General features: G+C 40.8%; 1 protein-coding gene across 2 annotated transcripts in view; it reads right to left on the bottom strand.

Moving 5' to 3' along the window:
• The window catches only part of FUT10 (fucosyltransferase 10), a 176,426-nt gene that overhangs the window by 22,772 nt on the left and 125,783 nt on the right, over window positions 1-27,871 (bottom strand). Inside the window, exons 5-6 of one of the 2 annotated variants that reach the window (XM_055123720.1) lie at window positions 24,549-24,702; window positions 9,453-9,708 (exon numbers count right to left, since the gene is read on the bottom strand). In XM_055123720.1, the coding sequence (XP_054979695.1) occupies window positions 24,577-24,702 (126 nt within the window). In that variant the 3' untranslated portion in view covers window positions 9,453-9,708; window positions 24,549-24,576. Of the gene's footprint in view, window positions 1-9,452; window positions 9,709-24,548; window positions 24,703-27,871 lie in introns of those variants that run through there. The other variant, XM_055123721.1, reaches the window with a different exon arrangement.

Raw genomic sequence — 27,871 nt, 5'->3', positions numbered from 1 at the left:
AATTAGAACTATTTTCCAAAGTGATATTTAATCATTCCCTCATAGTAAGTTCCAAAGGAAAGGTTTATATTTGTTTTCCCTTACCATTGAATTTAATCTATCCAAGAGAGAAAAAAAATAAACTAATAAAAACAAAGACCAAAAAATATGCATAAAAAATGAGTATTGAGGATACATCAATAATGTATCAAGGTTAATTTTGGTTGATGTGGCCAAGATAACATCTTTATTTGGAACACTAAAAATAACAGCTCAGTGTACTAGATTCAGTATTGCTGTTGAATATGACCAAGTAATTATATATTCCAAATATACTTTATACTTATCATGCAAATAGAGTAATACTAAAATAAATATCAAAGTCCCTGTTCAGTGCAACTTTTCTAAAAAATATTTTGGTAGTGGTTAAATATCTGTAGGTAAATGTGTTCCAAAGGTAAATTTCACAGCAAAATTAAGATTACTTTTCATTACATTGATGTATAGATAATCTCTAATTCTCCACCAAGTGTTCCACTCTACAGCTCTGTCTCTTTGTTAGAACATCACCTGAGATATGGAACGGTGTTCTTTCACCTTTTAATACCTGCTGTATATACCAGTACAGAATAGCACTTGTCGTACATAACAGTCCGTGGGTTAGCACTTATAACCAAGGTGATAGCCTAGTACTTTTCTACACCTACAAAACAACACAATTCTTCTCTTCTGCTGACACATCCAATAATTACAGTTCCTACATTTTAAGACCCTTATATCTGACATGAGGTAATTAAAAGCTCTAAGCTATTTTCACTTTCCATATTTTAATTTGTGCCCAACCAAAAAGATGTTGACATTCTAATCCTCAATACTTATAAAAGTGATCTTCCTAAGAAAGAGCACCATTGTAGATGGTCAAGCTGAGTCACAGGGTGTGCCTAATCAATATAATTGGTGTCCTTATTTTTTTAAGGGATGAAATTGTGACACAGACATGTACACAGGGAGAATATTGTGTGAAGATAAAGACAGAGTATAGGTTGATGTATCTATAAGCCAACGATTGCCAGCAAATCTAGCAAAAGCTAGAAGAGATGCACGGAACACTTTTTCACCTTTCCATCATGAATGGAAAATAAGATCATGATAAATAAGATACCGAAAAATACCTTATTCTTGGCCTTCTACCCCGAAAAATTGTGTGACAATAAATAAGTAATTTAAACCACCAATTTGTGCTACTTTTTTATGGCAGTTTTAGAAAACTCAATACCCAAATGTTTTCAGAAATTGGTTTGGTGAGAATGAAATACGAAAGAACCAAAAATAATCTGAAGCAAGAATAAACTACAAAGAAAACATAGAAGAAAGATTTGTAAACAAATAAACAAACAATAGAACATCAAATCAAACCAACCATTTTTTGTTAAAAGCCCCTCTCCAATAACATAGCTCCACTGGGAAATTGTAACAGAAGAGTTTATAGCAAACCATCTATGACAGTTTATCTACTACTCAAAGTATATGCATTCTATTGCAAATAAACAAAAAATGAAGAATGAGGAAACATAAATAAAAGAGAGGGGAAAATGCAGATGGCAGAAAAATGAAAACATTTATAATTTAAACTTAAAAAAATAAAGAAGGCAAGAGAACGCACATCCAAAATATAAAAACTCACAGGGGAACTATTCTGGGAACAATTCTGAGAGTTGGGATCAAGTGTAGTTTTAAAGTCGGGTCAGATAAGGCCAAAGAGCATACAAGAATTAAGGTGATTGCCTTGCATGTGACTGACCCCAGTTTAATGCCTGGCCCCACATATCGCTCCAGCACCACCAGGAGAAATCCCCGAGTGCAGAGCCAGGAGTAAGCCCCAAGCACCACTGGGTATGTCCCAAATTCTCCCCAAATTGGCTGGAAACGGGGAGAAGGGGGGTGGAGCAGAGATGAAATGTGGGAAAGGAATCAGGAGTCAGCTTCTCAAGATGAATTACTTAAGAATTTGACTATTTGTTTAGAGAGCTGCTATACTGCCATGAATACAGAGCTGCTACTTGTCACATGCATTGTCTATCACAAGGTTATACATATTTGCACAGAGGCTGCATGAATTACTAGAAAAATATCCAATGAAGTACTTAGAGAAAGATAAGGGATGCTAAATGCAAATTCATGGAGCTTTTCTCACTTTAATAATTGATGGTGTATAAAATATAGTTCATTGTCCTTACTCGATTCTTAGTAAATATAAGGCGAGTTCTCTAATATTTTCTCTACCCCTCAAAGAAAGATAATTATTATTGAAAGGAAGAATGTGGACTTGTTTCATGTCTTCTTACTTTCTCGAAGCATCTATTTCTCAACAAGACTATTCCTTCATGGTTCTCCTTGACTAATACTTTGACTTCTATTGACATTCAGCTGCTGTTATACAAAATAACGGATAAGTTTTTAACTGTCTGGTTCAAACTAAAGAAATTATCCATGTAACCTTGAGACATAACTCCAAACTCAGTTACTCACCAGGCTTCCCCAACCACAGATGTGCTCTTCTCTCACCAGATACCTTCTCTTACAAAACACAATTAAAATCTCTGATAATGACCCACAGTAAAACTGGGACATCATTCAGTGAGGTGGTGCCTCTGCAGTGGTTTTCAGACTATGCAAAACTTAAAAAGGGCAACAGAAATAAGTTCCGAGTCAGCTAGATGCTTTGCGTGAAAGAAACAGAAACATAGTCCATGCCCAAGTCATTTTCTTTCAAGATTTATTTTCTCACAATTCATAAATTCCTAATATAATGTTTGGGTAGTTTCAGTGACTCAACAATATCAAATATTCGGGCTTTTCCTTTCTCTTGGTTCTGATGAACAAGACATTAGTTTACTTTCGGTCTGGTACTATCATGCTCAGCAACTACCACAGCAATACCTTTGTTCATGGACAATTCTAGAAAGGGAATCTTGGTTTTCTTATTATAAATTTTAAAAAAGCATAATGAGTATATTCTCCTCCTCATTTGCTAAAAAATCCTCAGCACTTTTAGAGAACTCATGATAATCTTTTGCATGCTAGTTGAAAGTTCTCTGCATATTCCCATTTTCACCAAAGTATTTAGCTGTTTTTCATGATATTTTTGGCATCATCTTAACACCAATAGTCCTTACTCCATACAAGAAGATAAACACTCACATCAAGACAGGGAGAAGAGCTCAAGAAAGGACATACAGATGACCAACAGAAACATGAAAAAAAAATTACTCATTACCACATATCATAAGAAAACCTTGGAACAAAATGAAAATGAGACACCACTAGTATTATACGGAGAATCGTCAAAATTCAGAAATCCCCAATGTCAGCAGGGATAGGATAAAAAAGGAACCTTTCTTTACTGTTTGGCAGGATGTCATCTGGTTCAGCCTGTATGAAAATTCTATGAAGACATCTCAAAATATTAAATATATACCTAACCCATGACCTAGAAATTCTACTTTTAGGAAGTCATCCAAAGAACACAAAAACATTAATCCAAAAAGATACATACCTAAGTGCCCAGTGACAGATGAGTAGATTAAGTAATTGTGATATATACCCATATATATCATGTACGGAATATCCCCACTCTTAGTTTCATTAGCTTAGGGAGAAAGTGCAGTGAGTTAGGGCAGTTGCCATGACAGTCAGGACAGCAGCATGTAATGACCTCTGAGTCTCCTTTTTGGCTCCGTCTGCCTCTTCCTCCTTTATCCTCGAGGTTTGATTAACACCATCCCAATCTGCAAAACATTAAAGTGCTGAGTTATCATCTGCCTCTTTTTTTTCTGCCTCTAATGTTTAAAAAGAAATCAATTGATGGCAGCTTATGTTTCTGTCCTTTGCTGGCCTTGCCAGAGGTGAATCCCACTGTTTCTGAGGGAAAGAGAGCGGGCTCCATGCCCGCCCCAAGCCTCTGCAGCTTAGGGTCCTATTACAAAGAAAATTCACCTATCTTCTCTGCCCTGCTCCCCCTTGTGAAAACTAAACCATGTGGCATAAAAATTTAACTTCTCTTACATGCAGTCCCAAGGTGTTCTTTTTTATTCTTTGCCTTCCAAAATCAACAGGGACAAATCATCAAAAAAGGCTCTCAGAGACAGTTTATTATATCTGTTATGAGGGTTTAAATCCACCAATTACTGCCTGTGAATTCTTAGACAAATTACTCAGCTGCTCTGTGACATCCTTTCCTCTGTAAAATGGAGTTAACAATGGCAGCCCTGGCCAAGGCACGCTGTGAGATTAAATGCATTCACACGTGGGAAGCACTTGGGACAGTAACTGGCACACAGTGAACGCCACGGAGTGCTGGTTCTACTGGGGGTTGGAGATAAATACAAAGATTCACCATTCACTCCAAATTATTTGAAGGCTTCTTATCAGCTCTATGCTTTACTTTGCAGAAACAGGGTGGTATGGCAGGTCATGGCTGGAGTCAGAAAGCAGTATTCCAACTCACTTGTGTGACTTTAAGCTCCATGACATCTCTGGGAAAGCCGAAATTTCTTACTAAGAAGAGGTGATCACCTCACTTCCTCAGTGCTATTTTGCATTCCTGGGGAGTTAAGTGTTCCAAGTACTGCATAAAATGCCTATCAAGTCTGAGACTTCCAAAGATTCACAAAATGCATTTTTGATCAGGATAGGGCTGGAGCGATAGCACAGCGGTAGGGCGTTTGCCTTGCATGCAGCTGACCTGGGTTCAATTCCTCCCGCACCTCTCGGAGAGCCCAGCAAGCTACCAACAGTATCTCGCCCACACTGCAGAGCCTGGCAAGCTACCCGTGGTGTATTCGATATGCCCCAAACAGTAAAATCAAAGTCTCACAATGGAGGCATTACTGGTGCCCGCTTGAGCAAATAGATGAGCAACGGGATGACAGTGACAGTGATCAGAGAAAATTATTCTACGAAGAACAGAATTCTATTCGACAGGTGCACAAAGAGAACATCGCTGCTGACTTGCCTTTTCTGCTGATGAATCCTTTTTCAGGTCCTGTTGTCCAGGTTTCACTGGAACTTGGTCACACAAGCCTCAGCCCCTACTTCATACACTTTCCCTCCCAGACCTGAGTGGTCCTGTACTACGGTGCACTCACCCAAGCTGACTTGCTTTGCCAACAGTCCATCCATTATTCAAACCCTCCTCCAAATCTGGCATCCATAATGTAAAATTTTCCCAGCAATTGCGGGCTAATGAATTTCTCTTTCTATGTTGTTACTAGTAAGGGTTCTCATGGAGAATGTCAGCTGAAGAACAGCAAGTGAGTGAATACATCAGGCACTGGCAAGAATGGAAAGTATTTTATTTCACAGGCAACTCACTCAAGGCATCGAATGAAATTGCCAAGTAGCCCCATGTGACATGTATGTGTGGAATTTTTTGTCTTAGAAAAGACTATATTATCCAAGTACAATATTCTATTTCTGTTTCCTCTAGATTCCTTGATGAGAACAATCTCCAGCAACACTTATAAAGTGACAGAGATAGGAGTGCCTTCAGGGTTACATTTTTCATTTTGCGTCATCTTGTGTATAAACAAACTTAGAAGTGAAGTGACTTTTCCACAGTCAAAAAAGTTGAAAGAGACTGGGATTGTAGTTCAGTGATAAAGCACCTGCCTTGCTGTGTGCAACCATGGGCTCAATCCTCGGTCCACTGAAAATAAATAACTTAATATCAAATATAAAAAAATAAATGGTATATTTCACTGTGCAGCGGCTTTTTGATTTGATTTAGTCCCATGTGCTAATTTTTGTTTTCATTATCGTTGACACTATAGTTATCTTGTTGAAGACCCCTCTCTTCCATTTCCTGGAGAGAGAAAGTATTTGTACACAATCCAGCAGATAAAGGGCTGATATCAAAGATCTAGAAAGCACTCAAAAACTCACCAATCAAAATTCCAAGGACCTACATTTACAAATGGGGTGAGGACAGGAACAGACTTTTTCCCCAAAGAAGACATGCCTATAGGAAACAGACATGTGTAAAAATGCTAGTCATCTCCATGGTTTGGAAGCTGGCCTCACATTCTGCGAAAAAGGCAGCTCAGATAGAGAAGGGAACACCAAGCAAAATGCAGTCGGAGGTCATGCGGGGGAAGGGTGAAGCGTGCTGAATGTAGACTAGAGACTGAACACAATGGCCACTCAACACCTTTATTGCAAAACACAACACCTAATTAGAGAGAGAGAACAAAAGGGAATACCCTGCCACAGTAGCAGGGGGTGGGGGGAGATGGGATTGGGGGGTGGGAGGGATGCTGGGTTTATTTGTGGTGGAGAATGGGCACTGGTGAAGGGATGGGTTCTCGAACTTTGTATGAGGGAAACATGGACACGAAAATGTATAAATCTGTAACTATACCCTCACTGTGACTCACTAATAAATAAATTTTTTAAAAAATGCTAGTCATCAATCACGGCTAGGAAAACACAAACCCAAACAATATTGATATATTATTGCATGCCTATAATAATGGCATATATCAAAAAGTCTGGAAACAACCGGTGTTGATAGGGTTGTAGTGAGAAAGAAACTCTCATTCCGCCTTTGGTGGGAATGTCATCTGGTTCAGCTGCTAAGGAAATCAATAAGGAAACCTATCCCCCAAATTGGAACAGAACTCCCATATGACCTAACAATATCACTTCCTGATATATATATATATATATCTTCGAAACACAAGAATATGATTTTGAAAGAATATATGCATACCTATGTTCATCGCCCCACACTTAGTACAATAGCCAAGATATGAAAACAATGCAGATACCCAGCAACAGATGAAGAGATCAAAAATATTGTGATATATATACATAATTGAGGGCTGGAGCGATAGCACCGTGGGTAGGGTGTTTGCCTTGCATGCAGCCGACCTGGGTTCAATTCCTCCGCCCCTCTTGGAGAGCCCGGCAAGCTACCCAGAGTATCCCGCCCGCACGGCAGAGCCTGGTAAGCTTCCCGTGGGGTATTCAATATGCCCAAAACAGTAACAACAAGTTTCACAATGGAGATGTTACTGGTGCCTGCTCGAGCAAATTGATGAGCAATGGATGAGAGTGACACAGTGAGATTGGTTTCTGAGATTGATTTCTGTGCCTCTGGGATAATGGACGCTCGGGGTGGCAGAGCCATTCCTGAGCATATATTTTGTATATCAGGAAAGGTCCCGCCATGGCCTAGGGTCCAACCATGGCAGCCCGGGGCAAATTGGAAACTGGGCTGGCGCGGCCCTGTTCCAGTGCCCCCCGCGGTTTGGAGATGTCCCAGTCCCGCATACTGGAGCCGTGTTAGTAGAAGCCCAGTGTCGCTGGGGCTCCATCTGGAGAAGGCATGCTGGCTGTACCTTCTCCATCTGGCACCCCAGTGTTGTTGGCCCATTCTGGGGTCTGGAGCAATCTCTGGCTTGCAGTGCCTGCCGGAACGGCCCCAATTCTTCACTGTAGATATTTTTTAAGAATGTCTACAGACAGTAACTGTGGAGTAAAATCAAGGGCAAAATATCCAAATAGCTACCCCAAAAGCTAGTCTTTCCCAAGAAATGCTTCCACTGTACTGACATCCTGGAATCACTCAAAATGAATTTGTGCCCTTGGTCATCTAATTTTTCAAGTAAATATCATCAGTCACCTTGAAACAGTTCATTTCCTGCTGATAAACAGCCCTTCACAAGGCTGTAAGTAGTCAGTTCCTAGCACCTGGTCATTAATCCCTGAAATTGCCCTATACCCAAATTCCTAATTACTTAAACAAATGGTTTCTATGGGTGATTAACCATCAGAGCAATTCTGCATCACTCGCTAACAGCAAAGGTAGGCCTTGGTGCCAAACCGTCACTCCTGCCCTAATCCAGGGAGTGCTGAGAACAGAGCAATGATGCCCACAAAGAGGACGTGTGAAGGTTATGGGGACCCTGCTTTGCTCCCCAGATATCATGCTGAGAGCAGGCAAAATCAGGAAGCAGAGAGAAAGTTCTGGTGAGGAAAACACTGGTGTTGTCAGTGAGGATTTAGGAAGCTTCTTGGGTGAGGTTAAACAAGTGTCTTACTGGGAAGCATCTTGAAATAGAGGGATCCTTACACAGCAGTGGGGGGACCAGGGAGGTGATCACATGATGCCCTATCTATGCAGTTCACCTTTCTATGCGGGCTACATTGCTGGCTTAGCTCTTTGGCTTTTCTGAAGGCTGGAATTCATACGCCTGCTCTCATCATTTAAACAGTTGCTTCAGGGGCTGCCAGTCTAGGGAGTGTGGTCAGCCCTGGGTTGATTGTTCTAGCCTTGGCCTTTGCTCTGAAGTCAACCAGTAATTTCTAAAATTTTTGGAGCTGAGGCCAGAGCTTAAAGCCAGTATCAGTCCACTGTCTAAAACATATGCTGTAAAGCTCATCGCACTCCATGACTGTTTTTGTCTCCTCTTCCAGAGAAAGGGAAGCAGCCAATATGAGCAAGGAAAAAAATGAGAGAGGAACTGAAAGGAACAAATGGAAAATGAAGACAGAAATGGTTGTGATAAGTGTCACTGGGTGTTCCAGCTGTTCCTGGGACCCATCTGGCAATTCTGATCTTGGATTTAATGGGACCCCCTGACATCTGAAGAAGACCCTCTTTGTTTTTCTTGATTTTGAGGCCATACTGACAATGCTCAGGGGTTACTCCTGGCTCTCATTCAGGAATCACTTCTGACAGAGCTCAGGGGACCATATGGGATGCTAGGGATCAAACCCAGGTCAGTTACATGCAAGGCAAGTGCCTTTCCTGCTGTACTAGCTCTCCAGCTCCTCACTAATGTCCTCTTTTTCATTAAGCTAACTAGGAACTTGGACTGGAGTGATAGCATAGCATTTGCCTTGCATGCGGCAGACCTGGGTTCAATTCCTCCGTCCCTCTCGGAGAGCCTGGCAAGGTACCCTGAGTATCCCACCCGCATGGCAGAAACTGGCAAGCTCCCCGTGGTGTATCTGATATGCCAAAAAGAGTAATAACAAGTCTCACGATGGAGACGTTACTGGTGCCTGTTCGAGCAAATCAATGAACAGGAAGACGACAGTGCTACAGTGCTAATTAGGAACTTATCACTACAAAAAAAAGACTAATAAAGGGGCTGGAGCGATAGCACAGAGGGTAGGGCATTTGCCTTGCACGCGGCCAACCCGGGTTTGAATCCCAGCATCCCATATGGTCCCCTGAGCACCGCCAGGAGTAATTCCTGAGTGTAGAACCAGAAGTAACCCCTGTGCATCACCGGGTGTGACCCAAAAACCAAAAAAAAAGACTAATAAATGAGCTTCTTAGTTATCATGCAATCTTCATTTTTCCTGGTACTATCCTGGTACTACACAGAGGCAGAAAAGTCAAGGACACTTTGATCTGTCTCATCACACATCCAGTGCTGGGGGGGGGACACTTTAGACTTGTTCATCTTCTCTCTATTGTCATAAACTTGCCATTCATTGTGGGGTCTGGGTCATTGTGCAAACCAGACAGGTCTATAAACGGCCTAACTCAGATTTGGAAGGTTGACTTCTCTAGCGTCATGCTGTCGGTAGCCATAACATCAGGAGAGTTTCCAAGAGTCTGTCCAAGACCAGTTGCCATCTACTCCACTTTATCTTGGCAAAGAGAGAGATCTTGGCCATTAAGGCAAAATAGCTGCTAGAGATCACAGCTGTGGTCTGAAAAGAAGAATGAGATGAAAAGGCTTAGTAGGTCAGAAATCTGTCTTCCACCCCTCCATCGTGCTGCCCTTGGATCCCAGAGGTTTTAACAGGAGTTCTGATCCATTGTCTGAATTTTCCCCAACAGGGTTCCACAGTTCCCAGCCCCGCCCCTCCACCTTGGTAGTCACCTGGTATTCATGGTCCTGTTCCTTATTAGTATTCTCTTTGTTAAATTGCTCCTTTTGTGTAACATATTTGCTAACAAATGTTTTGCAGATAAGATGATAATAAATGCCTTTAAGGGAGAGTTCAAAGCAAAATATCAGGTGAGTAAAGGAAATGTATATTTTGATGCTCTAGGCATTAAAAAAAGCACTATAGCACTGTAGTCCCATTGCTCATCGATTTGCTCTAGCAGGCACAGTAATGTCTCCATTGTGAGATTTGTTACTGTTTGTGGCATATTGAATATGCCACAGGAAGCTTGCCAGGCTCTGCCATGGGCAGAATGCTCTTGGTAGCTTTCCAGGCTCCCGGCTCTCCGAGAGGAACAAAGGAATGGAACCCGGGTTGGCTGCATGCAAGGCAAATGCCCTACCCACTGTGCTATTGCTCCAGTCCTAAAAAAGAAAGAAAGAAAGAAAGAAAGAAAGAAAGAAAGAAAGAAAGAAAGAAAGAAAGAAAGAAAGAAAGAAAGAAAGAAAGAAAGAAAGAAAGAAAGAAAGAAAGAAAGAAAGAAAGAAAGAAAGAAAGAAAGAAAGAAAGAAAGAAAGAAAGAAAGAAAGAAAGAAAGAAAAGAAAAGAAAGAAAAGAAAAGAAAGGAAAGAAACTCCTGTTTCCTGTGCTTTGGAGCAGTCTCTATTTGTCTATGAATCCCTATATTAGTTTTTCATACATGAGTTCTGTAGAACAATAAAAATGCTTGGGTTTATCTTATTATATCCTGTTGTGTGTTACTAAAAATCTTTTCCTGTGAAGTTTCAAACACTCCACAGTAAATTGTTTCTCTCCGCCTTTAACAAAGGGAATGACAGAGGCAGACTTGAATAACTCCAAATCTTGAGCACTTAAGAGTGCAAACTAGCAAGACATTTGTATAGAACCCACAGAGTCTAACATACTATCTTGCACAGAATGGAAGGAAAATGAGAAGGAGTCAATATTTTATAAACATACAAAAATGCAAACATTTGTAGCATATGCAGATGTGTGTTTATGTATGTTCTCATACACTTTAAGCATTCTCAGTTCTAACCTCCTTGCCCCACGATCCTGATGCTGATTTTTAAAACTTCACTTAGAGACTTGGAGGTATAAGACGTATATCATCTTTTGGAGCTGCAGAAGCATAGCTGCTCCTGGACTTGAGTTGACGACAGTGCTCAACAGAGCTCCCCATGAATCATTCAACAGAGTTTCTAAGCAGTTATTACATGCCAGACACTGTGATAGACTGTTATAGTTTCCCTACATCACACATAGAAAGATTATATTAGGAAACGCTTAGGTTCCTTGAGGATTGGGAGTATGCCATATATGTGTCCAATTTAGAAGATCATTAGACTTTCATTTGTTGGTGGATTGACTGACGCTGTAATTGGTAAGATATATGGAAGCGTGCAACTGATGCACATGTATGTGCTTACAGGTAGAAATGATGTAACTTGCATTCCATTGGACTTAGTATCTTCACTTCTCAAAGTGATTCATATACAGATAATAACTCAAAATTAAGATAGATCATAATAAGATAATTATCAATGATAATGAAATCATTTATATATCACTTTCCACTATCCTAAGAGTCTACCTTTCAGTACTGGGTAGTATATTATACTTTAATATATATTTTATAACATTTTTACTTTTAATATAACACACTTATAATATTTTTCAAATGTGTTTTGGTGGTATGGGAGGTGGAGGTCAAATATGAATTCTTCTGGGACATTAGATTTTGTAATGGAGTCTTGTGTTATGTATGTAGCATGTGTAGTGTGTGTAATGAAAGCTGTGTGGTTTTGCATATGTGTGGTGTATATTATTTTGGTGTGTATTTTTGTGTGGTGTTTGTAGTTAGTTTTGTGTGAGTTGTATTTTGTGTGTCTTGAGTGTGGTGTGTTTTATGTATATTGTGAATACTTTTACTATCTGTGGTGTGTGGTTTGTGTGTTGAGTTTGCATTTTGTGCATATGTGTGTTGTATTATATATGTTGTCTGTGGTGTCTGAATTGCATGTTTTTGTGTGTAGTGTGTTGTGTGGTTTTTGTGTTGCATTTGTTATGTCTGTGTTGTATGTTTTGTGTGTTCTGTGCAATGTGTGTGGCTTTGTTGTGCATTGTATAGTTGTTCATTTTGTGTTGTGTAGCTGTGCATTGTGTGTTTTGTAGTTTTGTATGCTGTGTTGTGTGCTGTGAATAGTGTTGTTGTGTGTTGTGCTATTGTTTGTTTTGTTGTGTTGTGTTGCTGTGCTGTGTGTGTTTGATGCATGCTATGTTGCAGTATGTTGAGTGTTTTGTGTGTTGTGTTTTGTCATTGTATATTCTATTATGTTTTCTGTGTTTCGCTATGTCGTTGTTTTGTTTTGTGTTGTGCGTAACGTGTGTGTTGCATGTTGTTCTGTTGTGCTTTTCTGTGTTATGTGTTTTGTTGTTGTGTGCTGTGTAAGTTGCGTGCTGCATTGTGTGTTTTCAGTGTGTTGTGTCTTTGTTGTGTCTTCTGTGTGTTATGTTATTTGTTGTGTTGTTGGATATGTTTTGTGCTTATTGTGTGTGGAAATGTATGCATATAGTGTCTTTGTGTTGTTATGCACTGTGTGTTCTTTATGGTGGTGTGTATTTTTTGTATATGCTATGTATTGTGGGTTTTGTGTGTTGTGTGTTTCCTGTTATGTGTTGTGGTGTGTTTTTTGTTTTGTGTTTTGATTTTGGTTGTGTTGTATGTTGTGTGTATTTTGTTGTGCGGCTGTGTGATTATCATTGTGTGTTGTGTGGCTGTACAGTGTTATTGATGGTCGTGTGTTGTATGTGTTGGGTGTTGAATGTTATGTATGTTTTGTTTCTTGTTTTGTGTTGTGTTTGTTGTCTTGTATTATTTTGTGTTGTGTTTTATTTTGTGTGTGTTGTATTCTTATGTGTTATATGTTCGTTTAGTTGTGTGTTGTATGTTGCATGTGATGTATTGTGTGATATGTGTTGTGTGTTATGTGTATTATGGATATGTTAAGCGATATGTTGTATGTTGGTGTAGTGTGGATTTTGTTTTCTATATTTACTATATTATGTTGCTGTGTTCTATATTGTATATTTTGCTGTGTTCTTGTGCTGTGTGTATTGTATGTGTGTCTTGTGTTATGTAGTTGTGTTTTGTGTGTTTTTGTGTTGTATTGTTTATTGATTTGTGCACATTGTGTGTTTTAATATGTTGTGCTTTTGTGTGTGGGTTTGTGTATGTTGTTTGTTTAGTGTGCTATGTGCACTGTGTGTGGTGTGCATTTTTTGTACGATATGCTGTATGTGGTGTGTTGTGGTGCTAGTCTTTGTGTGCTGTGTGCATTTTGTTGTGTTGTATGTTGTTGTGTTGTTATGTTCTGTGTGTTGTGCTTGTGTGCCTTATAGTGTTACATATGTTGTGTATATTGTTTTGTGTGTGGTGCGCGTTTTGTGTTTCGTGTGTTGTGTCTAGTGTATGGTGTGTGCTGTCTCCCCCTCTTATCTCTCCCCAGAGATGCAAGAACTCGACTTTCCCAGTAATGACACCATCGAGACTGGTGCTGAGCCCACTGTTCCTACCTTCGCGGCTTGACTAGTGTAGCGACCGCTGTGTGTGGGACGGAGGCGAGTCCCAACTGCTCCTGGAGGTGACTCTAGCCCGGTGGGCCCGCCAGAAGCTCACCAGGAGCATGATCTCCTGTTTGCCAAGTGTAGCCCTACATGATTCCCGGGCTGGCCTCAGCCTGCCAGTGCTCAGAGGACTCTAAAGACTGGTGACTCTGATAAGGAATTTGAACACCATCCTCTTAAAGAAAACAGGAGGTCTGCCCCACAGCTTGGAAACTGGCCTCACATGGTGGGGGAAAAGGCAGCTCAGATAGAGAAGGGAACACCAAGTAGAGGATGTCGAGAGGACCCATTCGGGTTGGAAGATGCGATCTGAAAGTAGAGTATAGACTGAACAAGATGGCCACTCAATACCTCTATTGCAAACTACAACACCCCAAAGGAGAGAGAACAAAGGGGAATGCCCTGCCGCAGAGGCAGGGTGGGGTGGTGGGGAATGGGATGGGGGTGGCGGGAGGGATACTGGGATCATTGGTGGAGGTGAATGGGCACTGGTGCAGGGATGGGTAAACGATCACTGTATGAGTGAAATGCAAACACAGAAGTTCATAAGTTTGTAACTGTACATCACAGTGATCCTCTAATAAAAGTTTTTTAAATTCTGTGCTCATATATTTTAGAATTTACATAAAACAGTTAAAATTAACAAATGTAAAATTTAGTAAGAATGAAGAGGATTAGGAAAATTTAAATGGGAAAATCTGAATAGGCCTGTAAAAGTACAAAGTGTTTTATTCTAAGAAAGGGAATCTTGGTAATATATCAGAAACTATTACATTGTAGATACTGCTTAAGTGTCTGCATTGATAAGTTAAAGATTGCAGTAGAAATGTTTATGAATAAATAAAATAAATAAAAGGGACAACCCCCCCCCCAAAAAAAAAGAAAGCAGAAAGGCCGGGGTTTCGGGCTAATTGGGATTACAGGTGTATGTATGCACCATACATGATAATGCCGGGTGCTGTATGCATCCTAGAGTAGAATTGTTGATGGAAAGGCAAAAGCCAGAGGGACAACACACAATCTAATCAGCTTCATGGGTAAAGGAGCTGCGTTGAGCCACAAATGCTTCCTTTGATACTGGTAATGAAAAAGACAGCACTCTCTGTGGACAAATAGCATCAGGGCAGACTGGGTGCAGAGGCCAGACTAAGTGGGTCTGAAGTGTATGAGAGCAGCTGTCTTCCGGAGAAGCTTGACAAGGGGGTGGGGGGGTGCATTTTATTCCTTATTTTCCTTTGGAGAATCACTCTATATCAGGTCTTGTTTTCCAGATGGGTTTTCCTGACCTGTGGCACTTTGTTTTGTGTAAGTGAATATTAAGCACTTTCCACCCCAATTTATCTTAATGCCAAGAATGCCAGTGTGTCAATCCCACTTAATGGACTCTTTGGGCATCTCATTTCTGTGGCTGGTCTCTGTGGGTCTCCTGCTAACGCACAGGCAGAATTAAAAGTTGCAGGTGACTTTGAACTGGAATTTGCTGTGAGCCATGTGCCAGAATCATGACTTAGCAGCTGATCCTCGAATATGTTTGAAATGTGTGTATTAACGATGTGGACAATGTGCTTTGTTTCTGTAAATCTCACTACAATATTTCTGTGCAAAGTGCTATTGAAAAGGTGCTTCATTTCCAACCAGAGTTCTAATACATCCTCCACAGTAATCACAGTACACCACACTGCAAAATACGCAGGACACAGTATGCTTTTTTCTCTTTATGATGCCTCAGTCAATAATCAGGCAGCACCCACACAGGGTAATGAAGTCGCCTTTCAACACAGCAATAATCCTACAATTATGTGCTGATTGACCTTCCCTTTGTGCTGTGCCTGCAAGGAAAAAGGACCGTCAGACAGTGTAATGAACTGAGCATGTGCGATTCAGATGCCTTGATATGTGCAATGGAAAAATGTCCCTGTGACAAATGACAAGAGGTGTCATTCTAGACTTGCTCCAACTCCAAATCAAATCAGAAACTTGGGGATTTAGGGAAAACCGTTATCCAAAAAACGTGGTCCCTTGTGAAAGAAAAATGAGTTCTTCATAAGACCTAACTGCATAGAGTACTTCTCACTCTTTAGTGCTTCGTAATACATTTTGTAGGTCTGTCTGCTTCAGTAAGGGTAAGTCTTGAAGCAGTTACAATTCTATAATGATTCAAATACAGTAGATATATGTTACTTATATGCTGACCTTAATGAAAGTCCAGGAAATTTCATGTTTTCAAGGGAGGTGGCAATAGAGAGGAACTAGCAGAGTCAGAGATGCAGGCTTAGTGGCTTTGTAAAGAACAGATGACGTCGAGACTCCTAGAGCTCAACACTCCTGTCAACTATAAGTCAGATCCAAGTGGATTAAAGACCTCAATATCAGACATGAATTCATAAGGTACATAGAGGAAAATGTAGGCAGAACCCTCCATGACATTGAAGCTAAAAGCATCTTTAAGGATGAAACAGCACTGACCATGAAAGTGGAAGCAAACATAAACAAATGGGACTACATCAAACTAAGAAGCTTCTGCACTTCTAAAGAAACAGTGACCAAAATACAGAGAGAGCCCCATGGAACTGAAAAGAATATTTACTCAATACCTATCTGATAAAAGAGTAATATCCAGGATATACAAGACACTGGTTGAATTATATATTTAAAAAAACCTCCAACCCCATCAAGAAATGGGGAGAAGACAACACCTTTATTGCAAACCACAACACCTAATTGGAGCGAGAGAACAAAAGGGAATACCCTGCCATAGTGGCAGGGTGGGGTGGGGGGAGATGGGACTGGGGAGGGTGGGAGGGATGTTGGGTTTACTGGTGGTGGAGGATGGGCACTGGTGAAGGGATGGGTTATCGAACTTTGTATGGGGGAAACATGAGCACAAAAATGTATAAATCTGTATCTGTACCCTCACGATGACTCTCTAATTAAAAATAAACTAATAAAAAAATAAAATAAAAACACAGTAATCTACAAAGCTGCCCATTAAAAAAAAAAGAAAGAAATGGGGAGAAGAAATGAACAGAAGTTTTCTTAAAAAAGAAATACAAATGCCCAAAAGGCACATAAAAAAATACTCCACATTGCTAATCATCAGGGAGATGCAAATCAAAACAACAATGAGATATCATCTCACGCCACAGATACTGGCACACATTCAAAAGAACAAAAGCAACTAGTGCTGGAGTGGATGTGGGGAAAAAGGGACCCTCTTTTACTGTTGGTGGGAATGTCAACTGGTCCAGCCTTTATGGAAAACAATATGGACAGTCCTTCAAAAATTAGATATTGAGCTTCCATATGACCCCATAATATCACTTCTGGGAATATACCCCGAGGCTGCAAAAAAAAGCACAGTAGAAATGACATCTGCACCTATATGTTCATTGCAGCACTGTTCACAATAGCCCAAATCTGGAAACAACCCAAGTGCCATAGAACAGATGATTAGTTAAAGAAACTTTGGTACATCTACACAATGGAATACTATGCAGCTGTTAGGAGTGATGAGGTCATGAAATTTGCTTATAAGTGGATAGACATGGAGAGTATTATGCTAAGTAAAATGAGTGAGAAAGAGAGGGACAGACAGAAGGACTGCACTCATTTGTGGAGTATAAAATAACATAACACAAGACTAACACTCAAGGACAGTAGATAGAAGGGTCAGGAAGATTGCTTCATAGTTGGAAGACTGACTCATGAGCAGGTGGGGAGAAGACAGCTGGAATAGGGAAGGGATCACTAAGAAAATGATGGTTGGTATGGTAGATGTGTGCCGAAAGTAGATAATGGACCAAACATGATGACCTCTCAGTGTCTATGTTGCAAGCCATAATGCCCAAAAGTAGAAAGAGAGGATGGGGAATATTGTCTGCAATGGAGGTGGGGGGAGAGTGGGAAAAGGGGGATATACCGGGGATATCAGTGGTGGGGAATGTGCACTGGTGGAGGGATGGGTGTTTGATCATTTTGTGATTGTAACTCAGACATGAAAGCTTGTAACTATCTCACAGTGGATCAATAAAATTTTTTAAAAAGTAGGTTAAAGGGGAGAACTTTTAAAAAAAATAGTGGAAATCCTGGTGTCGTGGGCTGTGTTCACACCGTTCTGCTCACACGTTCCTCTGACACAGCCACACCAATATGCAGAAGGAGCCACAAATTAAGGAGACCAACTTGCAGTCAGCCACAGTTTGTCACACTCCCCTCTCCCCTGCTCTTTTTGTTTTGTTTTGTTTTTCAGTTTGCTTATTTGTGGCCACATCCAGTGGTCCTCAGGGGTTACAGGAATTACTCCGGGAGGGCTCAGAGGACCATATGGGATCCTGGGGATTGAAGCTAGGTCAGTTACATGCAACTCAAGTGTCCTACCCACTGTACTATCGCTCCGGGCCCTCTTTCCTATTCTTAAATGATAGTTTCCAGCCTTATGGAGTCTGTCCAGTGTTGCAATAAAACATGGGAACCCACGTGACACTTTCAGGAAGGAGCAATTACTGTCTATGAATACTCTCAAACATCCTCTAGAACTCGCCTCCTAAATTGAAAAAGGAGATTTCCAAATCCCTACTGTACGTCTACCTGATGATCTAATAAGGCCCTCAGGTTTGACACACAGGATACTAAGCTTGTTATCTGAGCTCATCTGTAAAAATTAAGACTAATGGTATCTGAAAGTCTAGGCAAGAGTGAAATGATTTTATATTGTAAATTGCTCAGGTAAGTGCTGATGATTAATAAATGTTGGTCATTATTACTTTATGTTTACTATCATTTTCCTTCCCTCTCTTTCCCACCGGTGTTTTGCTTTCCAATTTTCAGAGCACTATCACACACTTAATAACCCAAACAGTAAGTCATATATGTTTACTCCTTCTTACTGAACTCTTACAACCATCCAATGATTTTGAGACTTGCTACCCAATCTTCATTCTTATTATTGTGTTCTGTCCCATAATTGCCCTTAAACTGGATCATTGAAAACTCCTCTTCAATGCTTATCTTTCCTCTCGCCTCTTCTTTCTCTTTCCCTTCAGAATATTATCTGTGAAATATTTCCTAAAGCATTCTCTTGTACTTGACTCACACTCCTTCCTCTCTAAACTTTATTTTCTCTTATCCAAGTTATCTAAAAATCCCACTTTTGGGGGCCGGAGCGATAGCACGGCGGGTAGGGCGTTTGCCTTGCACGCGGCTGACCCGGGTTCGATCCCCGGCATCCGATATGGTCCCCCAAGCACTGCCAGGAGCAATTCCTGAGTGCAAAGCCAGGAGTAACCCCTGAGCATCGCTGGGTGTGACCCAAAAAGCAAAAAAATAATAATAATAAAAATTTTTTAAAAATCCCACTTTTTCTATCCTTCTGATGTCTCATCTTCAAGTCATATAGCATCTCATCCTTATAGAATTGCATCACGAGCACAAGTTCATATGGTCTACCACCATTCTCCTCTAACATATCTCTAACACATGTTATTCATGACCTGTCCTAAGGTCAGTGGGGACTGTCTTCTTTTATCAACTGTGAGTATTTGACACATTTTTTTTTCTTTTTGGGTCACACCCGGCGATGCACAGGGGTTACTCCTGGCTCTGCACTCAGGAATTACCCCTGGCGGTGCTTAGGGGACCATATGGGGTGCTGGGAATCGAACCCGGGTCTGCTGCGTGCAAGGCAAACGCCCTCCCCGCTGTGCTATCGCTCCAGCCCCCAACTGTGAGTATTTGAATGCTATCAGGCAGAGTTAGTGCCCCCTCTATACAATGCTTCAACTGGTAGAGTTAATCTGCCATGATACTTTAGCTTAATTTTTTAAATCTCTCTGCTGATGAGGGTATAAATAAAATTATATTAACTTTAACATTAACTCCTTTCCTTCCAACCAGACAATGTTCCCCTGAGAATTTAAAAAAAAAATCCCAAATTGTTTGGCATCAGAGTTTTGGTATTTGGATCAAAAATACCTATTCCTGGGGCTGGAGCGATAGCACAGTGGGTAGGGTGCTTGCCTTGCATGCAGCCAACCTGGGTTCGATTCCCAACATCCCATATGGTCCTCTGAGCACCACCAGGGGTAATTCCTGAGTGCAGAGTGAGGAGTGACCCCTGTGAATCGCCGGCTGTGGATTCCCCCTCCAAAAAAAAAACCCTACTCCTTCTTCTTTTTCTAATCTTATTGTCCCCACATTTTGGGAGAAAGAATTAAGTGTAGTATCATCTCCTTACTTGGTAGAGTTCTCCATGGGTATTTTCCCCCTTTTTTATTGATTCACAGTGAGATACAGTTACAAAGCTTTCATGTTTGAGCTGCGATCATAAAATCATCAGTCACCCATCCCTTCACCAGTGCACATTTTCAACCACCAAAATCCTCAGCATTCCCCCCCACCCCAATTCCAAACCTTTCCCTGCCTGTGTGGCAGACAATATGCACAATACTCTCTCTCTCTCTACTTTGGTTACATTCAATATTTCAACACCAGTCCCACCACCACTCAAACCTACCTAAAAGGCAATGCTAGACAATTTGTTTTGTATTGCTTGTTATGGATAAAACTCCAGGAATTCCAGAATTTTAATAATTAGGGACTGGAGAGATCTCTGCAGGGAGCTGCTCATTTTTGAGATTCTTATGTGTGTCTCTGGACCATGGCCGTGTGGGAGCTTAAGTAGCCAGTGGCAGTTTGTAGGCATCATCTCAGAGACTTGCCCTAGTTCAGTCTACTTCCATTTGACTCTTCCAAACTCTTGGAAAGAGATTAGCCTCATGTCTAGTATGTATGAGGCTCTGGATTTGATCCTGGATAACACATGTATGTGTACATGCACACATACACACATATGAGAATGAGCTCAACCCAGCACTCTCTGAACAGAGGCCCTCTCTTGGAAAGGTGCTCTCATCTCCACACACCTAAGCTCAGTCTCTGCGTGCAATCCTGCATTGTCAGCGGCTCATCAGGTGGGTCTACAGCTGCCGTTAATCAATTAAACTTGGTCTTCTTCATGTGGCACCACTGAGACTGCTAAGGTACCCCCAACTACCCACTAAGTCCCCCAAATTGGGATAAGATACAAATTCCCCCATCTGTTCAACAAATAATTTCTTCCACAATATATTCAAGTATGTTCATGAGCCTTTTATCTTAGCAATATCTAGATCTGAATTCTCTTGATTCAAACCTTAGGACACATACAAAATTCTAGGATCAAAAATAACAATGTACCTTTCTGTTGCCGCATGAGCTCGACCCCGGAGGCAACTGAACTACTTTGGACACGAGCAGCTCCCCAAAAATGCCCCCAGACTGTGTGATCGGAGCTACTGGCCAGCGGGGCAGGGCCTTTTCTCTCTCAACTCTTTCTCATTGAACACAGCGAGGCGACTGCCGGTTTTTAGAGAATGCAGTTACCCCCGGGAAGCCCAGGACAGCCCAGGGGGCGGGATTTCCGGATCCGCCCTGTGCCGATATTTAAGCACAGTGCCATGTGGGTATGTTCCTTTCTGCTGCCGCACGAGCTCGACCCCGGAGGCAACTGAACTACTTTGGACACAAGCAGCTCCCCAAAAATGCCTCCAGACTCTGTGATCGGAACTACTGGCCCATGCGCCACCAGCAGGGCAGGGTTTTTCTCTCCAGGCTTTTCCATCATATGAGCACCACAAAAGGGAAATAAAAGACTGCAGTGATGCAATTGCCAGCAGAATTTTCCCTGGACTTCATATAGAAATTCAAAACTGCAGTAGCAGCCGCGCAACATAATATCTCTTGATCGTCAGCAACGTGAAAAGGTCCCTTTTTAGCAGGACTTACTGTAGGGGGAAACTCCAAACAATAGTACTGAGTTTTTGTTGAAATGTTGAAGGTAATCAAATTAGCAGCTATTTCTTTAGACTGTGAACTAAGCCAAAGCCCCACGCCGGCCGAGGTGAGGAAATATCCTTCTTTCTCGGTTCTTTTCCCTTTTCTGGGAGAAACGCGGTGTGGTGTCCACCATATTTGAGGTCTATTAAGCAGGCACGAACTTAGAGGTGCGGGAATGGGGGGGAGGAAATTATGTACTTGTAACAGCGGGACGCTTGGGAAGTCTTGGGCCGATACCAGCACATGCTCCGCCGAGACTCAACCCGGGTGGCCACACTTTTGTGTGGCTGAGATGCTGCTGATTAACCAGAATCCGGAGCCTAACTAAACTACTTCCGGCTCCAGAAACTACTTGCAACTATGTCTCTAGACTGAACTAAGCCATAGCCCCACACCGGACGAGGACGGGAAATATCCTTTTTCTGGTCGGGCGGCGTGGTGTCAACCATAATATGAGGACTATTCATTAAGTAGGCAAGAACTTGGTGGCGCGGGAAGGAGTGGGGGGAATTCTATGTACTTGAAACAATGGGACTTCATATCTCTCCAGTCTCAGCAATGGAAAATTAATTTTCAAATGCTGCATTGGCAGTAGGGCTGTCTTTCTTGGGGGAAAACTCCAATAATAGTGAATGTTGTGTTGAAATATGGAATGTAATCAAGGTAAAGTGAAAATGAAGTGAAATTTATCAACTAAGCAGGTGGGGATGGGGGATGGGGGCTGGGGGTGGGAGGTATACTGGGGTCTTTGGTGGTGGAATATGGGCACAGGTGAAGGGATGGGTGTTTTAGTATTGTATAACTGAGACATAAACCTGAGAACTTTGTAACTTTCCACATGGTGATTCAATAAAATAAAATTTAAAAAAATAACAATGTAAACTTGGCCTTTGTCTTGATAAATAAGCCTTTCACTCTTTACTGTGCCTAGGAATGAGAGTGCTTCTAAACTCAGCTCACTCCAGGTCAAAAAATAAGACACCAACCACCATGTCTAGGATTTACGTTCACTTTTCACAAGAAATGCTCTCAGAAGCCCCTCATTTGGCTTTGGGAAAGGGGAACAATAGTCCCTCAACTGGACCACTGTCCTTCCACTCAGCTCAAGGCTCCCAGCTTGCCATTTCCAACTCATGGTGGCAGGTAGAGGAAGGAACAGAAAGGCTGAGTTTAAATTTGTTTAAAATTCAGAAAGTCATATTTAAAATTCATAAAATTATGCCCTTCCCAAATTCTGCCTTTGGGAGGTAGCATAAGCCTCACTGACTCGAGATGTTGTTTGAGTGTGGTGTGTATAGAACCTGTCTTCAACTTTCGGTTTTGGCCACAATTCTGAGACTGAGAAAAATACTATATGCTGTATATTCAATGTTTATATAAATCACATACAGTACTATTATGTGTGTTTATATTTATATGTGTGTGTTTATATTTCCATGGGCCTAATCAAAGTTTCTATAATATGTATTCTAAAAGTCTACTCACAAACACTGGCAGCTTTTAAAGTAACTATCTAGTTACTTGTATTTCAACATTTCTCAGTGCAGTACTGAACTCTCTGCGGTTGCACAATAATTGTCCAATCCATTATTTCTAAATCCCCCCAAATGCACGTCCCAGCACCATGAGATGCCAACCTGCTCATTCTTCAGAAGACAAAACTCAGAAAGATGAGGTCACTCATCCAAGGGCACACAGCTAGTAGGGATTCCATTTCACATACAAATGTGGACATTTAATGGTGCAGAAGAAGTATCAGTAAGCCAAACATATTTGATGACTGGCCTTTGGAAAAAAGAAAGTGGGTAATGGAAAACACTGAGCAAATTCCAAAAGTTAATTTTCGCAGATGAAGCACATTTTTCATTCCCTGGTCTTGGTAGGCTTTGCCAGTGTGTGCCGTGACTAATGCCTGTTGGCCCAGCCTCGACTTCCTGTGTTTAGGGCAGCATGACAGATTTGTTGGTATAATTTGGCTTTAATTCATTTCAGGCCAATCCTGGAAACCAGAGTCTCTATCATGTCTTCATTGCAACATTAACTCTATTTTTCTATCTTCACTCCTTCTATTAATAAGCAGAGTCCACTCAATAGGACATCGTACCTGCCACAGAAAGCAATCACCAGAAGTACAAATAACTCTACTCCTTTAGCATTTTATTCTTTTCCAGGAAAAGTAGAGAGATCCACTTATCTCTCAAATGCATCCAGAGCTGATAAACTCAGTCAATGCAACTTAGATGTTTCTTGGCGGACCAGCGCTTTTAGGGCAGGCTGCCCAAGCAGAAGTAAACTCTTCCAGTGCCATCTGATCAGCTCCAGCGATTTGGCATCGTACCAGACTTCCTCAGGGACACAGTTGTGTCCACACTTAACTGCACTGACTGAAGTGTGATGTGGTAGGAACCTCAGATATTAACCAGGAAGGTTTTTCTTTCGCTTTGCAAGTATGACACCACTCTCGAGAAGAGGAGTGAAAGGAAGAAAGGAGGAAGGCAGAAGCCTGCAAACTGCGGCCAGAGTCTTCCACATGTAAGTAGTTCCAGAGGGGATTTTGGAAAATTTCATGTGAGGAATGGGGAGTGGTTAGAAAAGGGAAATTCCTGAGCCAATAGTCCCTTGGCCGAGGTACCATCCAGTCTTGTTCACCTTCCTACACTGGGTAGCACCTGATTTTAAAATCTATCCTATCTTCAGCGTATGCATGGTGCTAAGGAAGGTAATAGTTGCACAAAAACATACCTGTCAATTAAGTCATAATGGGGGTGAAGAGTGAATGGAAGGACGTTGGACCAGAATTGACACAGGGATGGAGAAGAGAAGGTCCTGGACACTTTGGTGGGAGGGTGAGGTTAACTTTGCATATCAGTACCAGAAACTTGAACTCTATGTGAGCCATTTACCTAAACTGCAATGAAAAATAAATGTATAATAAAAAAATAAAAGTTTATCCCAATCTATGGAGCTAGAGAGATAATACAGTGTGTAGAACACTTGCTTTGCATGTAGCCAACCAGAAGTTCAACCCGCAGCACCCCATATGGTACCCTGTGCACCAACAGGAATATTTCCAGAGCACAGATGCAGGAATAATCCTCGAGCATTGCCAGTTGTGGCCCCAAAATAAACAAAATACTTACCCTAGTAAATAGTTGCTAGGTTTTTTATTTATTCTCTGGTGAGTCTTGAAACCAGGGGACCTACATCATTTGTAACTTTGACCAAATTCGTCAAGGGCAAAGAATATCCTGTGAATGCCAGAGCAGCAGCCAAGGAGATGAGGTTGCTGTATTTCTAGAGGAAGAGATTCAGGGAAACTTTATTAAATCAGAAAGGATTCCACAGACTTTTAAAATTGTATATCCTTAAACTCATGCATTAATATAATTAATATTATTCAATTAAGATCATTCTTAATTATTACATTCAATTAAGATAATTCTGATATTTCTCACAGTTTAGTATTTGATATAATGCCTACAAATTTTTAGACATAATATTAAAATCTATTCTACTACTTTCCCCAAGACTATTAAGCTTTTTGTATAATACCCAGGTATTGCACTAGATGGCTGCATTCTATGCTTTTCTGACAATATTCTTAGTATATATCAATTTTTCATGTCAAGTGTCCTGTCTTCTAGCATGTAATGTTCTACTTTATTTAAATACCGTGGTTTACAAGTTGTTCTTGATGTATTTGTTAGAGGCATTTAATATTCCAACACCAATCTCACCACCACCGTTACCGTCTTTCCACATTTGTCCTCATTTTCCCAACCACCCTGTAAGCCTGACCCCTTATCAGGCCCAAAATAATTTCTTTATATTGCTTGTTACAAATAAATGGATAATAAAATTATCACAAAATACTTCAGTAAAAGAAAATTTGGAAAACCATTATATCTCACCATGGGGACATTAAGCATTTACTGAGGATCTGAGGGTTTGCTAAGCTGTTGTTGCTAGCGGATCCTAGCATTTCTTGCACCATCAGCTTTTCCTTTCCCATCTCTACGAGTCATATGGAGAATTTTCAGAAAAATAACTATTTGAGAGTGGAAAACATGGGGAAAACTATATAGTTATTTAGCAGGTCATCCTCTCCATGAGAATTTATTTTTAGTGAAGGAAGTTTTTATTGTACACTGGTGAAGAAATGGATATTAGGACATTGTATAACTGAAACCCAATCATGTACAACTTTTTAACTGTGTATCTCACAGTTATTCAATAAAACAAAAAAATGCCTTTAAATGATAGTTTTTATTGAACAAAATTTACTTAGAGAAATATAGGATTAAGAAAGAGAGGAAATACCTGCCCCAGAGAGAATACAAGCTTCTCCAGAGTGGGAGAAGCCACAAGAGACCTAGAGGCAAGCAAGAGCGTTCAAAGAAGAATACCAATTTGAAAAGCAAGCTCCTAGGAGAGATTTTTAAATGAAGAAAATTTGGAGGCTCTAAGAATAGCTGACTATTTTTGAAATATGTCTTCATAAAGCAAAGGAACAAAAAAACTTTCTTAGACAAAATCTTATCCTCCTAAGAAATATTGAGCGAGAGGCTATTGTCTTTATGTGGGATCTGGAAAGCTAGGAGTTTCCTTTTATTGAATAACTAAATCTGCTGCTAGATTCATCACTATTGTTTCTAGGTCACAACTTCTCAGTACCGAAAAGGGACACTAGGCCTGTTATCTCGATGATCATACAGCATGGCTGGGCGTCCCCAGTGTCAAAACAAAGTCACAGGGAAGCAAAACCTACTTTCCTCATTTTCTTTTTACTGTTAACTAAATGTGGGCAGCCAAGAATTATGAGTGCTCATGATGCAGTGTTCTTATAAGATTTAAAGTTTCTAGTCAGTCATCAATAGAACACTTGGCCTTTGGTATTTCTTCTAAAATAGGTCTTTCCTTCTGAAAGAATATTTTATTTGCTGCATGTCAAAGTTTTACTTAAGCAAAATTATATCCTAAGGGAGATTAAAAGAGTAATAGTCTTGGCTTCCAGCTTCATTTTGTGTTTACCTTCTAAATATCAAATGCTAACAGATTAGGAAGTGATAAGGAGATGCTGGAGTTAAGGGAGTAGAGGTTTTTTTCTTTTTTATATATATTTTTTGGCTTTTAGGTTTTTTTTTTTTAGGTATTTTTGGCCACACCTGGAGATGTTCCTGGTTTTGTGCTCAGGAATTACTCCTAGCAAGCTCATAGGACCATATGGAGTGCTAGGGATGAAACATTGGCTTGGCTGCATGCAACGCCAGCATCCCACCCATTGCAGTGTTTCCTCAGCCCTGAGAAATCTCTACTCTTTAACTAGAAGAGCATTACTTTAAGAAAAGCAAGATTGGAAAGTTAAGAAGAAAACTATAGTTCTGGGGCTGGAGCAATAGCACAGTGGGTAGGGCATTTGTCTTGCACGCAGCCGACCCGGGTTCAATTCCCAGCATCCCATATGCCAACCCCCCCCCCCAGCACCGCCAGGAGTAATTCCTGAGTGCAAAGCCAGGAGTAACCCCTGAGCATCGCTGGGCGTGGCCCAAAAGAGCATAAAACAAACAAACAAAAAACTATAGTATGGGCTTGACAAAGACAAATACAAAAACATCTCTATTCTTCAAATAAATCACCACTATGTAGAGAGATAATTACATTAATTAGGAAAGTATCTCATGCAATAAATGTCGTTAAATTAATTGTTGACCTGTACTAAAATTCTATACTAAAATTTGACCTGTACTAAAGCTGACCTGTACTAAAATCCTATACTAAAATTCAAATTCTCATTGCCTGACATATGAATCCAATAGTAGATAACATGATATTATTTTTGTCGCCTGACCTTCATCTGCTGCTGTGCTCCCTCTTACTGCCTACCTTAAAATCTACTCTCAGGGGCCAGAGAAAGTGTACAGTGAGTAAGGAACTTGCCTTACACATGGCTGAGCTGGGTTCAATCCCTGGCATCCCATATGGTCCTCCAAGCATGGCCAGGAGTGATTCCTGAGTGCAGATCAAGCAGCCCTGAGCACCACTGGGTGTGGCCCCAAAACAAGAACAAAACAAAACACAACACAAAAACTACACTCAAATCATATTAAGTCAAAAGGTACTTCTCAGATACATTATGATACTTCACATCTCTGAGTTTTTGAAATTTGTTCTAACCATGAGCCCCATACAAGTTGGAAACCCTTTGGGGAATATACTATGGTTTCTCATCTATATACCTCGCTAGTATTTCCTAGAACAGGGAAGGCACTCAACAAATACTTGTCCAATTTAATTAACAATTTAGTGGCCTATTAACAGTGTGATAAAAAACTATATACAACAAAGGAGGAGGGGGGAAAGTGAGGAATTCTTCACAGCGAATGAATTATGGAAAGTTCCAGCACTGATTCTACCTGATATTCAGAAGAGAATTTGCCCCAAGCCTCATCTTTGTAAAATATCT

Source organism: Sorex araneus, chromosome 1, assembly GCF_027595985.1.
Source record: "Sorex araneus isolate mSorAra2 chromosome 1, mSorAra2.pri, whole genome shotgun sequence".
Classification (NCBI taxonomy): Eukaryota; Metazoa; Chordata; class Mammalia; order Eulipotyphla; family Soricidae; genus Sorex; species Sorex araneus.
Note: the sequence above shows the minus strand (reverse complement) of the source record. Positions and strands in the feature narration are given on the sequence as shown.